Source organism: Balaenoptera borealis (assembly GCF_965194805.1).
Source record: "Balaenoptera borealis genome assembly, chromosome: 20".
NCBI lineage: Eukaryota > Metazoa > Chordata > Mammalia > Artiodactyla > Balaenopteridae > Balaenoptera > Balaenoptera borealis.
Genome location: NC_138879.1, coordinates 47110709 through 47125586, shown reverse-complemented (window position 1 = coordinate 47125586; position 14878 = coordinate 47110709). Strand labels below are relative to the sequence as shown.

Here is a 14878-nt window from a genome sequence, read left to right as displayed (position 1 = left end):
CTGCAAGGATCTTAAAAGATCACCTAGTCCAGACTCCCTCAAATCTTCCTGATTATAAAAATCACCTGGGGAAGTTTGTTGAAAATACAGACTCCTGGGCTCCACCCCAAACCTTCTGGATTGAAGCTCCAGGGAAGGTGCCTGAAGATCTGCATTTTAAACAGTGACCCTGGTGGTTCTTGTTGTCAAGCAAGCTTGGGATGAGCTGGATCAATCCAGACACCTCATTCTACAACAGAGGAAATAAGCCCAAGAGAAGGGAAGTGACTTGCTTAAGGTCACCACAGTGTGGGAGAATGCTGCCTTTTTAATTTTCTTCTTTGCTTCCCCTGTTCTAATACAGAATAACCTAAAACAGAATAACAAAATCATACATAAAGCGATATTCTTATGTTAAGAGGGAAAATGTCAAGTGCAAGAAAGCAAATCAGGCTAAGTGTTACTCATCAGGGGAACCATTTTCCTCACTGGCAATGAGGGGAGGAGAGGCCCTAAGGCTAGAAGGCTCTGAGCAGCCCCCCAAACCCCGAGTCGTAGGGGTGGCTGTGCAGGGAGCTGCCCACCTCAGAGATCTTCTGGAATTGGTTGTTGGACTGGCTGCACTTCTCAGCTGTCTCCAGAGCGACTTTATAGTTATCCACAAATGCTTTGTACACGCCAAGCTGGCTGGCCTGCAGGGAGAAGAGAGAGAAGGGCAGGAGAGGGACGGGGAGAGAGGATTAATGAATGGATGAAAGCATAACCAGAGCACCTGGAGCTCCCTTAGCACTCAGAACCTCTAACTCAGTCCAAATGGCTAGGTGGGAGCAGAAGGAAAAGGCAGGATGAACATACTACAGTATCCCTCTGAACTTGGTAGTTTCCATGGAAACTGGCTCAGCCAATAAGGTTAACAAGGGGGTATTGGGGGTTGGGGGGAGCAGGGCACGGCCTTTGTTGGCATGCTAAAATTCAGTTCATTGCAGCATTTGGCTTTATTTAGCATCATCAAAGTCTCGCACGGTTTGAAGCCCCTTAATGCCTCACGAGTCTTTCACATCCTGGAATTAGCTGAAGCAGGGGGAGACAGGGAGAGGGGTGGGCACGTGTGGCCTGCTCAGTGCCCCACTCCCCATGCTCAGTGTGGGGAACTGCATTTAAAGGCGCAGTCCCCACTTCCCTCGGCCTCCCTCAAGGTTCCTTTCCCCACCTCCTCAGCCTTCAAGGAGCCAGAAGTCCTTCCTCTCTACACATTTGCATGTCACTTTGAACCTAACACAAAGCTTTCCACAGCTGCGGACCACACAGAGCCTCGTCGCCTCCTTGGGGAGGCAGAACAGATGCCATCAGCCCTTTCTGCAAAAGGGGAAACCAAGGCTCGTTAATTCAATTCCGCAAATACTTATGGAAAGCCTTCTCTGTGCTCTGCATGTACATTTCCTCTTACCAGAACAAAGGGTGGAAATTCTAATTAAACCACAATGAGACACTACTTCATACCCATCAACCTGTTCAAAATTGAAAAGTCTAATGATATTAAGGGTTGGAAAGAATGTAGGAAAATAGGAACTTTTACAGACTGCTTGCCGGGGTGTAAATTAGTATAATTATTTGGAGAGTAATTTGTCAATAACTAACAAAGTTGAAAATATGCACAGCTTAGCCTACTACTTAGCAAATCCTCTTCTACAAACAGACCCCAGGGCTATGCTGTCCCGTATGGGAGCCACTTGCTACACATGGATACTGAGCGTCTAAAATGTGACTAGTCCAAACTGAGATGTGCTGAGCGTAAAATACACACTGGGTTTCAAAGGCTTAGTATGAGAAAGAGAATGTAGATTATCTCATTAATTTCTTAATCTTGATTACATGTTGAAATGATAATATTTTGACTCTACTGGGCTAAATAAAATATATTCTTAACATTAATTTTACCTGTTTATTTTTACTCAATGTGACTACTAGAAAAATTTAAGTTATATACGTGGCTCGCACTATATTTCTACTGGAAAGCACTGCTCTAGAGAAACTTGCATATGTGTGTGCACAAGAAAATGTGAACAAGGGTATTTACCCGCCTCACTCTTTCTTTTGTGAAAAGACTGGAAACAAATGCTCACAAATAGAGGAACCCATACACACAGTGCAGTTAAAATGGATGAACTAGATCTTTGTGTAGCAACACTGACAAGTTTCAAAATGAATGCTGATTGAATTGCAAAATACATGATACATATAGACACACTTATATACACTTTAAAAGTACGTGCAATGCCATAAAAAGATATATATGCGTAGCAAAAACACGAACTGCAGCCTAGAAGGCTACATACCAAATTCATGCCAGTAGCTGCTTCTAGGTTGAGAGGAAGGGCAAGAGGAAAGGGAGAGAGAGAGAGACTTCATCCTCATCTGTAATGCTTTATTTTCTTGATTGAAAAGTCTTTCCATATATCTTCAGAGCTTAACATCTGTTAATTCTGGGAGGTGACTGCACCATTGTTTGCTACATTATTCTCTAGATTTTCTGGTTAAAATTTTTTTTCAATGAAGTAGCAAGGACGTTCAGCTGCTGCAAGGCTTCTACCCACCAAGGTACGAGGGGGGAAGTGGGCTGCCCCCGAGCCCTGCCCCGGATCGACTCTGCTTTCTGCAGAATCCCTGTGTTCCTCAAGGATCCAAAGAGGTCGGTGGGGGATCTGGAGCCACCCAGGGCAGAGACAGAACTCGAGGAAGCTGGCAGGTGGGGCGCAGGAAAGCCAGAGGGGAAAGTGAGAACTGGGATGCTTGTGAAGAAGCCAGGGCCAGAGCCCTGCAGGTCTCAGCCCCAGATGGGCCAGACTTTTCAGAAAGGAAAATCCCAGATGGGGAGGGGCGGGAAGGGATGGAGTTCACTTCCTCTTCCAGAGGGAGTCCTGGCCCACTGGTGCCCCGAGCTACAGGGGATGTGCCAGCCAGTCACTTCCTAAACCAAAGTATCATTGCTATTCTTGTAAGTATGCACATTCCTTGTCCCCCTTCCCACAGAAGGATAAAGGCTGGGTGCTCAGGGTGGAACGCTACCCTCCTATCCCACTGCAGAAGGGAGTAGCCGCAGGTGCGCCAGAAGCAGGAGCCACCTGGGCAGAAGGTCCGTGTGCAGGGGTCACCGGCCATCCCAGGCACTGCCATCTCCATGGAGCACCCTAGTCTGCAGGGTCCAAGGCCTGGCCTGCCAGGGCCATTAACTGGGAAGTGGAGGTTGCTTGGAAACAGCAGCTTGGCACTGGGGTGATCCCATAAAACAAATCACAGAGATGCTAATTCCCTTCTCTCAGTAATGGATAATCAAATACCCGGAGACCAGCTGAAAATCAACTGTCTCCAGATGCCTGGCCTGCCCGGCCTCCTCCCAAGCCTGTAGCCCCAGGGGCTTCAGACATCAGTTCATGATGCAGGGGGAGGGAAGAGGGGGGTAGCAAATTCATGGCCAGGCCAGTGAAGCTCAGACCAGAATGGGGAAGTCTGGTGACAGCAGGGTCCAAGTGACAAAGATAAACTGGGACAGCCTTTCCACTATGCTCCAGGCTACTCACTCCTACCCGCGCCCCACCCCTCCCCACGCCCCCGGGGTTTGCTCTCTTCTGCCCTCCTGAGGGCTGAGGAGAGGCTGCCCACCAAGCCAATCGGCTCAGGCTCCTGGACCAGGCGGGCAGTGATGGCTGTGTGTTCAGCCTCCCTGAACCGGGGCCAGCACTCTGGGGCTGCCAGAACCAGAAGTGTGGAGCTCCCTGGCAACAACGCCTTTCAGGGGTGCTTCTTCCTGACAATAATAATAATAGCAGTAATAATAGTAATGACAGTCATGATAATGGCTAACTACTGAGTATTTACTAATTTACTATTTTCCAAGTCCTGTTCCAAGAACTTTTCAGGTATTAACTCACTCAGTCCTCACAACAATCCAATAAAGTAAATACTATTATTATCCTCGTTTTCACAGATCAGGAAGCTGAGTCAGGAGAAGTTGGGTAAGTTGCCCAGCGTCACAAGCTTAACCTGTGGCAGAACCCGGATTCAAACCCAGCTGCGACCTGGCTCTAGAAGCTGTGCTCATCTCTGTAACACTGCTGTCCCTCAGGACACAGACCTCAGGTCCTGTGATGTCTCCTCAATGCCTTTCCAACTGCTCCCTGGTCCCAGGGGTCAAGGACACGGTGCACTCACTCACTCACTCACTCATTCATGTATTGACCACTGGGCTGGCTCTGGGGGTCCAAACTGAAGAAAGTACAGTCTGTCCTCCTGGAGCTTATGGTTCTGGGGAATCAGGCAGTTTAGTGTTCACGGAGGGGGCTGCATCTGAGAGGCTGTGGAAGGCTTCTCCACGGAGGTCGTTTCTAAATTGGAAACTGACCAGAGACGCCAGACAAGACAGAGAAGGACATTTCAGGCTAGAGCGCAAGTACAGAGAGGTCAAGCGTGCTTGCAGTGTGAACTGAGACCAGAAGGTTCAGCGTCGGGGGCGCAGAGGGTGGGGCGGCAGCAGCCAGAGGCCAGGGGTGGCCTGAGGCCAGCAGCAGAGGGTCTCATAAGCCACTCCTCGGAGCCTGGCCTTTATCCAAATCCCTGAGCAGGGGGGGGACGTGAGGTCCGGTCAGGAGTTTCGAAAACGCTCTCCTGCTTTTAGGTAGAGGCCAGAGGCTGCCTGGGAGGCAGGTCTGGGGCAGAAGCCACGCATGAGGCCACAGCAGTGGTCCAGGTGAGGGCGCCAGAGGGCTGGAGAGAAGCAGGTGGCTGTGCGCTTTAAAGAAGTGGACTCCCTGGGATGCAGGGAGGTGGAAGGGGGTGGGGGAGGGGAGGTGCCAAGGATGAGCCCCCGGGGGTCATGGATGGACGGGGGTTGGGACATGGCCGCACCCACTGAGACAGAGGCAGGGAAAAGAGCAGAGAACTTCAGAGCCAGTGAGTTCAGTTTTGAGCATGCTGAGCTTGTGGCCTAGGGGCATCCAAGCAAGAGTCCTCTCCATGTAAGGAGAGCAGAGCCCTGTCCATTCAACAGGTCCCACCACTGCAGCGGAGGAAAAGGAGAAGCACTGCTCCCTGCCCCCCAGCACTCACACCCAGAGGATAGCTCCATCCTGCCTGCTGGGCTGGCAGAAGTTACGTGGCGGAGAGCCGGGTGGGGCCCTGTGGGTCTGACTGGGGGTCCTCAGGGGACACGGCCAGAGACGGACACTGCGCTGGAGGAGAGGGTGTCTCTGCGAGTCGTCCCCGACCAAGGCCGCACGCTACTTCCACCTCCTCTCTCCTTCTCCCTGCCCTGCCATGCGGGTGGGCTGGGCTCTTAGTGCTTTCTGCTCCAGGGTCCTCAGGAGAGGATCGTTAGCTGACATGGTCTCCCACGCGACTCTTCACTTCAGAGGCAGCACGGAAGTGAGGCGAGCGTCTGACGTCTCAGGTGAGCAGTCCCTGCCCGTCCCACCTGGCACTTGCCCCTCTGCCGGCTGAGGTACAGGGTCCTGCAGCCCAGCAGGGGAGCCTTCGGTCCAGCCCTGGAGCCCCCGGGTGAGAGAAACAGTGCCCTGCCAAGGGCACCCACCCACATGGCCTGTCTCTGGCAGCCCTAGAAGCAGTCTAGGGCTTCACTGGGGGAGGCCGGGAGTCGGGGCACCAGGCCCAGGTTCCCCATAAGGCAGAAGCCCAGGCTTTCCTCCAGGACTCAGAAATGACCCAGGCCTTCAAGGAGGCCAGGAGGTCTGGGGCTGACCAGTCCTCTCTCAACACCAGCAACTCCACTGAGGCCCCGGGTAAGGGCCCTCCATCAACGGGAGACTCACCAGCTTCTGGAAGAGGTGGCCCATGGTGACCTGGCTGTCCCACTGCTGCACCTTGGGGCAGAGGTTGTCATAGAACTCCTTGTGGATCTCGTAAATGTCCTGGATCTTGTAGAAGATGGTCTCGATCTGTTGGATGGTGAGCACGGGCTGGGAGGTGGTGGCAGTGGCCTTCAGGGGTTTCATGGGCTGGGAGAGAGGAGGAAGAAAGAGCAGAGGTGAGAGGCAAATAAACCGGAGGGTCAGCAGGCCCAGGGCCCAGATTAGGCCCTCCTGCTGCTCGAGTTCTGCCCAGATAAGGCCACTGAGGCCAGGGCATCTGAACCATGGTTTGAATGGAGCAGCTGATGTCACAGGCCCCAACAAGCCACCATTACTGTAAGAAGAGGGAGCCTGGTCCAGCAGTCCCGCCAGGTCCGACGGGTGGTGCCAGGACACATTTCTCCCACCCCATGTCCCCTGAGGGACCTCTGGTTCTCAACCTGTACTGGGTTTGCTTGATGGTTTAACAGGGTCCATAGCTTTCTTCCACAATGGCCTCATGCTCTGAGTCATAAACTCCCTTGTCATGCTTCAGTGGGAAGGAGGGTTGACTGGGAACTCAACCCCTTAGCTATTTCCTTCCAAGAAACAGAACATGATTCTAGGACTTGGGGAATAGAGTTTCTAAGGGACCCAAACCAATCTCAGCTGCACTGATATCTTAAGTTCCCATCACTTAGTATAGAGAGAGTGAGCAGGTGGCATGCATGCCACCGTGCTACCTCCTGTGCCCATGGCAGACATTGCTGAGCAATCACAATGATCTTTCTCACTGAGCCCTGTCGTAGCCTCAGACTCTTTCCCAATGCCGAGGTTGACATGCAAGATGACATGCAATATCCCTATCTGTCATCTCTGCTTGTCTACACCAAGATGCTCCAAGGCCTGCTGGTGGAGAGGGTGAGGTGACAGACAGAAGCTCAGGACCATCCCCAACACCTGCTGGGAGCTGAAGTCATCACCTTAAAGCCCAACATTAAGGGAAAATGAGGCTTGGATACATTTTCTTCAGTGTGATTTCTGTATTTTCTAAATCACCTCCAGTGAGTAAATATTAATTTTATAATCAGGAAAAAAAGCTATTAAAATTCATCATTGAAACAAACAATAAATGATACTGAAGGATAAAGAGCTCCTCCATGGTTGACCTTCCTTCAGCCCTAAAGCCCCCAAAGATGCCCAGACTGCACACCAAAGGCCCTTCAGGGGAGAGGGTCTGGGAACCTGCCCCACAGAGAAGGCACGGGGGTGGGGAGGTGGGGTACGTTTACTTGAGAGAGAGAAGCCTGAGTCAGACATGGTTGGTGTCCTTCGTCTACTGTGAAGATAAAGCGCTGTGTGGAAAGAGGCCTTTGACTTAGTCTGGGTCATTCTGGAGACCCAGCGGGCAGAAAGGAGAAGTTGCAGGCGCAGGTATGGGCTCACTAGAGCCGCCCCCCACTATCTCACGGGATTAGGTAGCGAGCTTTCGACAAGAGAAGCATTCTAGCAGAGAATGGGTGACTCAATGCTGGACTGCAGGGAAACGTCCACTGAGGGCGGCCGAAGTTACCGCTGGCTCACCCTGAGAGAAGACCCCCAGCTCGAGCCAGCCACAGCAGCCGGATGTCCAGCCAGGCTTCACTCTCTCCTCCCATCTGTCTGTCCACAAGGGGAAGTCCCATCTACTTAAAAACCCAGACAATGCTCTGACTTCTGGCTCCCCTGTCCTCCCAGCTCTAAAAAATCCAGACGTGATGATGAAGGCAGGAAAAAGCAGAAGTCCTCCTCTGACCCTCTCAGTGCTGGAACCAATGAGGCCTTAATGTCCAGCCCTTTGCTAGGAAAGCAGGCTGGGGTTCGACCTGGTGCAGGCCAGGCAGTGTGGGCCAGAGTCCCAATTCTGCCGCTTAATAGCTGTGGGCAAGTCACTTAGCATCTCTGGGCCTCAGCAGCCTTATTTGTGAAACCGGGATAATATTTACCTTCTCAAGAACACTGATGGGAAGATCAAAAGCCATAATTTATCTAAAATATTGAGTATGTGCCTGGCACATAGAGGGCAATCAATAAATGTTAGCTGCTACTATTATTACTATTTACTCCACAAATAATGGACCAAGTGCCCATGTAAGGCCAGACCAGGGGGTGTAGGGGGTATTCAGTGATTCACTAATCACTGCTCCCATGGAGCTTCCCATCTAGTAGGGGAGACAAACAAAACACAAGGAAACAATCAAACACAAAATCACACATAAGTGCAATGAAGGAAATAAGAAGGGGATGTTCTGCTGAAGGACAAGAAGGAGACACTGACCTGAAATGGAAGCATGGGGGCAAAGGGGACAGTATTTCAGGCAGAGTTCCTCAATGCCTGGTCCCAAGGTGGGAATAGCTTGGGGACAGAGAGGAGCTGGAAGCAAGGCCAGTGAGCCCGTGTGCTGCGAGCAAGGGGGTTGGCGAGCAGGGCCCTAAAGGAGGGCTGGAGGGTGAGCAGAGGCCAGATCACACAGGGGGAAGGAATGCGGCTTTTAAGTCCATGTAATGACCTGGCTTTCCCTGGAGGGATTGAAACAGGGGAGTGACGGGGTCCAATTTTCCCTTTAGGAGATTATTTTTATGACTCATGTTCCTTGCTCTGGACAACGTTATAATCTATTTGGGTAAACGGGACCAACACAAATGAAACATTTTCGTGGACAAAGCAAGAAACACTTATTACTCGACTTGGACTGTAAATACCAACCAACTGGCACAGCTCGGAGAGGGCTTCACAGAGGAGGTGATGGGAAAGGGCCTCAGAGGGAATATCAGAGTAAGTGGAGGGTTGGGGCCTGGGGAAGCATGCCAGGCAGGGACACAGAGGGAACCGGGGCCAGGAGAAAGGAAGAATGTTCTCCCCACCCCAGGTGGGCAGCGACACTGAGCTCACGCCTCCCGATGTTCCGTGAAGGATACAGAGCTGGCCCTTGGGATCAGTCAGACTTTATCCTTTTTACCTCTATCTACCCAGGTCCAGGGGAGGGTCCAAGTCACCACGGAGTCCCTGTCCCAGCCGGGGTGCAATCCCCACCCGGGGGGAATAAAGGAAATAGGAGAGAACAGTCCTGGGGAAGAAAGGCGGGGGGGGGGTCAGGATTGCTCAGAAGCTGCTGGGGAAGCACTCAGGCCTATGCAGGGACAAGACACAACTGCTCTGCTTCCTCCTAAAGTCCCACTCTGTCTGCAAAAGGGGAAGCGCCGGTGCTCACCAGGGGCAGGTCACACAGACAGGGACTGCGCTTGGGGCAACAGGCCGTTGGTTCTCAGGACAAGGTTGGGGGCCTTTGGGGGAAGGGAAAGTGCTGGGTGCATGCCCCTAGCTGGCCTGAGACCCTTGGAGGCAGTTATTTTTATCTGGTGAAGCCCTGAAAACAGGCCTCGGGCGGGGAGGGCAGCAGAAAGGCACAGGCAGCCCCGCTCTCCTGAGAGAGCACACCAGCTACCCCTCCCTCTTCGCAGAATCCTGCAGCAGAGGACGGGGCGCCAGTTCCCCATTTTATTAGAGTTAACTCTGGCTCTGGCGTCCGTGAAGTGCCCCTCAGGAAGGCGGGCCAGGCAGGTTCGAACTCCTTTCAGGACTTCACACTGTCATTTGTCTCTTCTGTCCCCCAGCAAGTTGCCTTTTGCCTTTCGAAACCAGGGAAAGAAATCGGCCCACTTCCTCTACCTCCTATCCCAAGAGGCCTGGAGGCTGCCACATGCACCTTTGTTAACTATCACCACAGGCTGGGGGCGGGGGTGGAGGGGTCGGGGGAGTGTCCTGAACCTATCTTACAGGTAAGGAACAAAGCAAACTCCGGAAGGAGAGTCTAAGAGAGGAGGGCCAGGTGGGACCCAGGGCTGGAAGGTGCTGAAGGCAAAGGCAGGCCAGAGGCAGCACCCAGCTCACTTGCAGCCTGGGGAGACTTGCAGAATTATGTGCATTTGGTCTGCCCCCCTTCCTCCATTCCCCACCTCAGCCCCAGCTCCCGGAGCTTCTTCCCTTGTCATCTGAGCCCATCAGGAACCTGGAGGTTTCTGGAAGGTTACCACACCTTGCCCAGCCAGCAACCCAGGCGGCGGGAACAGAGCCTCCTGTGTGGCCTCCCTGTCTGCGTCTGTGTGTCCACAGTCCAGGCTACACACGCCCAGCTGTTTGCGTATCAGGAAGTGTGAAACTGAGAACAAACATTCAGGAGGAGAGCTGCGGGAATGGGGGTAGGGTGGCAAGAAGGAGAGCTGGGCGTGGGAGGCAGAGGGAGCTGGGGAAGACAGGTTTTCTTCTCTGAACGCCTTTGTCACATCACCCCAAAGAGCAAAGGGCTTAGCTCCTGGGTAGCTGGGAAGGGCCCCCAGCTCCTGGAGAGAGAGGAAGGCTTGATTCCTCATCTCTGAGGCTTATTATCTGAGACCGTGGCCGTGGAGGGTCCTGCCCTCTCTTCCGGGGGGGCCTCCAGGTGCAGACCAGGCCTCCTGGCTCGTCCCTCCCTAGCTCTTGCCTCTGCTCCAGAAAGGACCAAGCCAGGATGAACAAGCTGGGGGGAAGAGGAGGGACCTACCCTGGGTCACACCCCAGGACTGGGAGACTCAGCCTCACAGTTTTTGCCTTGAGAGCATGAGCTGTTAGAAAGGCAGGCAGGGAGGGAGTGTCTTGGCCCCTAAATCTGTTATCTTTACCCAGACAAATGGAGCTCAAATTAGGCCCAGTGACAGATGAGAACCGAGCTGGAATCTAAGAGGGGCACGCTTCTGATGGGAACATGCACCTCCCCTTCCTTCAGGGAACTGGTGGGTTGATAGAAACAAACAGGCACTAACCTGCGCTCTTTCCCAGAACAGGAGAAAATAATAGAATCTGCTCACACTCAGGCTCTAAGACCTTCCCCTGCAAACTCTCTTAACCCTCACAACAACCCCATGAAGAGAGTACTAATATTAGTATACCCAGTTTGCTGGTGGACAAAATGAGGCACAAAGGTTCATTAATCTGCTGAAGGTCTACAGCTAGTAAGCAGTCGAGCAGGGATTCAAAGCCAGGCAGTCTGGTTCCTTTGAACTTCTTTCAAATATGCATCCTTTAAGTAATGACAACTATGCCCCCTTTGTTTGGGCACAGCAATTCATAGTTTATAAGGTGTATTTCATCTGTCTGTCCTCCTTCCTTTGGATAATATTTCAGTGTCTAAGTACCTGGCACTGTACTAGGTCCCCAAAAGGATCACCTGATTTTCTCAACCCCATGAAGGAGAGAGAGAAGGTAATGGCATTGTTTTCCTCTTCAGATGAGGAAACTGAGGCTCAAGAAGGTTACCCATGGCTTGCCCAAAGCCGTTTTTTTAAAAAAATTATTATTTATGTATTTATTTATTGGCCGCGCCGCGCAGCATGTGGGATCATAGTTCCCCAACCAGGGATTGAACCCTTGTCCCTTGCATTGGAAGTGCAAAGTCTTGGCTGCTGGACCGCCAGGGAAGTCCCACCAGTGGTTTTGAAAACCGACAACGCATGTAGGAAAGCATATGGCCCAGTACATACATACACATATCCACACAAGCCAAAAGTTGCATGAAATAGTACTTATTCTTACTACATGGGATGCATGCCGACGTTTTCTTTCTCATTTGTTTTAAAATGCTGGTTCACCCCACTACACTGATTACACTACCCACTAATGGTTAAGTTGCACAGTTTGAAAGACAGGGCAATAAGTCTACTATTAATGGCAGTGTCAAGTCTTGCCCTAGTTCTGGCCCCAGACCAGAGTCCTTATGGACCTGCCAAACTGTTCCTCCCTTGAAAAAATGACTGTGCAGACCAACAAACTCCCAGTGAGATCGACCACCAACTCATCCCAGTGTGTTACAAAGCAGCTACACATCTCAATAGTTACTCCTGGGGTAATAAGTGCCAAGTCCCCTGGGACACCAGGTGACAATACCTCATATCGCAGCAAGTACATAAATGCATATCTTACAATTCTTGTAAGAATGACTTTCTACTGATTTACGTCTACCTTTCTTATCCCTCCTTTTTCTGATATCAGCTGATGTCTCAGACTGCGCAACACCCAGGGAAGAGAACTTTACGTGCCACAATCACTCTGCATAGTAAGTATCCAGACGCATCTAATATGCACTTTCTTCAGAGGCAAAAACATCTTATATCTGTGTGGTTACTTTTACCTTTTGAAAACATTGTATTATTCCCCTCTCAGTCCCATTCTCACAACAACGCCTCCGTCTTGGAGAGGAAACTAAGGCACATTCACAGAGGGCGGCAGCCTGTCTAATGCCTCAGAGCTTCTCAGAACGATACAGACAGCCCTTCAACTCACATTTCCTGCCAGAGGGCCTCAGGATGGTGCGAATGGTTAACTATTCCAGGGAGAAGGAAGGAACGGGACTAGGGATGACAAAGAGGTCTCAACGTGATTGACTGGTTGAGATTGCCCAGAGTACCAGCTGGAGTCGGAGGCTAAGACCCCACCTGGACAGAAAACTGTGATCCATTAGTAATGCCTGCACTATAGTCAGGGATGATGGAGTGTCTGCCACCCCCAACCAGGTGGTGCTTCTTCTTCTACCTTTCCCAGGGCAGGTAATGGAGAATCGGAGCTGAGAGGCCTTTTCAATGACCTTGGCTGCCAAGCCATGGGCAGAGTAGTACCACAGACCCCGCCCCTGGGAAGGACTGGTCCAGGTCCCCCTCCCTCTCCAACTCCAAAAGCAGTTTTAGAGCACAAAGGCCCCAGAGTATACACTCACCAGCAACAGAGCTTCCAGCTGGTTAATATAGATCTCTTCGCTGGCCAGGAACCCCGAGAGAACCAGCTTCCTCATCTCCAGGCCTTTCCCTGCTTCCACCTGTAAAAGCAGATCAAAAGCCAACAGCTCATGAGAAAGGAGACCAAAATCCTGAGCAGCCTGTTTTCTTGCCTTTTTTCTCTTCTTTAACACTTTTGCAGGGGATAAAAGCCAAAGACTTATTATAGAAAATTTGTAAAATACAGAAATATAAAAGGAAAAGCAATCACCCTTACTCCTACTGCTAATGTCTTGCTTTAATTCTCTCCCATCCTTTTTTTTCCCCACATTTCCTTATTTGTAGCCATCCACCTTTCAACCTTATAATAGTGAGCAAGATAAAAAAGAACCTGACCCCATGTGTGGGAGCAATTTAATGGGGGGGGGTGGGATATAGACAGTTAAGAAGGGAAATCAGAGTCATGACTGAGGCAGGGCATGGTCACATGGAGGCCACAGCAGGGGCCAGAGGAAGTGCCCAGCGGAAGTGATGTATAAACAGAGAGGAGTAGTGATAGAGAGGATGGGATGGAAGTGGGCATGGGACCCCGGCCAAGTGGCCTTCCAGCTACACCTCTGACTATATCTTCCTGTCCCCGGGGGTTCAATCCCACAATGGAGGGTGCTGGCTGTGGGCCATCAACTTTACCCCATGTACCCCCCGACCCCCGCCAGCATTTCCTGACTGCCTGACTGCGTAAGGCACAGACACCAACAGGCCTCCTCCTCCCTCCAGAATGCCTTCTCCTCTATGGTAGAGATCATACCCCATTTAGCCTTGAGTGGCCACCAACTAGCACAGTGCCTGGCACAGAGAAAGTGCTTGAAAACTTTTCCTGAGTGAAAAGACGTATAATTCTTCTTGTCACCTAAGATCCCCAAGTCATTCCTGGCCTCCTCTTCCTCCTCTCTCCCCCTCCGCTGCCACACTGAGTCCCCAAGCTCTTCAAAGCGTCCTTGCTCGTCTCTTGCAAGGATTCTCCCCTCTGCTCCACCCTCTCCTCTGCTGTGGCAGAGACCCACAGCATCCCACTCCCCACCGGATTCCAAGTGCCGCTCTCTCCTGCCTCCGCTCCACTCACCAGAGCCAGATCAACATTCCCAGAATGCCACCCTACACCTGAGGCTTGTCAAAGACTTAATACTGCAAAATGTGATTACTGGGGGACTCAAGTAGGTTCTTCACTCATTGATTTATTCATTCAACAAATGCCCACCAGACCCTGTAGATACAATGGGAAACAAGCATTCAGTAGCCTCTATGCTCACTCATGTGGCTTATAATCTAGTGGGAAAGAAAGACGTTAAAAAACAAAAGCCGAAGCTGCATAGCACAGGGAGATCAGCTCGGTGCTTTGTGACCACCTAGAGGGGTGGGATAGGGAGGGTGGGAGGGAGACGCAAGAGGGAGGAGATATGGGGATACATGTATATGTATAGCTGATTCACTTTGTTATACAGCAGAAACTAACACACCATTGTAAAGCAATTATACTCCAATAAAGATGTTAAAAAACAAACAAAAAAACAAAAGCCGAGTAAATATAAATATATGACTATAAAGTGTGATGGGGGTTCAGCATATTCTTTTCCTTAAACACCTGCAGTGGCTCCTAGTGCCTCTCCCAACTTGTCCAATCTCCCCAACAGCCATCAGATCTCTGCCTTCCCAACATGCCAGGAATGTTCCAGCCTCTGAACTTTGGTTCTCGCCGTCCCTGCTGCCTAAAATGCCTTCTCCCACATGGGCTCTTCTCTCCTGAAGACACAGCTGAAGCCTCTGGCCTGCAGTGTCAGCTCTTGTGTCAGAATCTGTGGCACCGCCGCAGCACCTGACGTGTGCCCTATCTTGTTACCTGCCCGGTGATTCTGTAGGGTCTTTGAAGCACCTGCGTCACGCTCCTCTGGACACCCCTAAAGCCCAGCACCACATGATGTCCCTAACATGTGGGCACCTGCCATTTATTAAGCCTTGTAAGTCCTTTCCACTCTCTCATTTAGCTTCATCCCTCTCTCAAATACCTCCCTGAGGGAGGTACTATATTTTTGCATTATACGAATGGAAACAAACAAATAAGACTTAAAAGAGGGAGGGGACTAGCCCAGAATCACACAGCCACAAAGTGGCAGAGCTGGGATTCCCCTGCAGGTCCTCGAACACCAAATTCTGGTCTCGTCCACTGCTCTGATGATTTCCTCACTCTCTTGTTCCTTTTTCAAGCTTCGGATGCTTAA

The 14878-nt window shown here is 51.3% G+C and overlaps 1 protein-coding gene across 3 annotated transcripts in view; it reads right to left on the bottom strand.

The window, feature by feature from the left end:
• The window catches only part of ABR (ABR activator of RhoGEF and GTPase), a 180087-nt gene that overhangs the window by 59798 nt on the left and 105411 nt on the right, over nt 1-14878 (bottom strand). For all 3 annotated transcript variants that reach the window (XM_082370531.1, XM_082370532.1, XM_082370533.1), the window contains 3 exons: nt 12605-12703; nt 5802-5987; nt 564-671 (listed from right to left, as the gene is read on the bottom strand). In XM_082370531.1, the coding sequence (XP_082226657.1) occupies nt 564-671; nt 5802-5987; nt 12605-12703 (393 nt within the window). The remainder of the gene's footprint in view (nt 1-563; nt 672-5801; nt 5988-12604; nt 12704-14878) is intronic.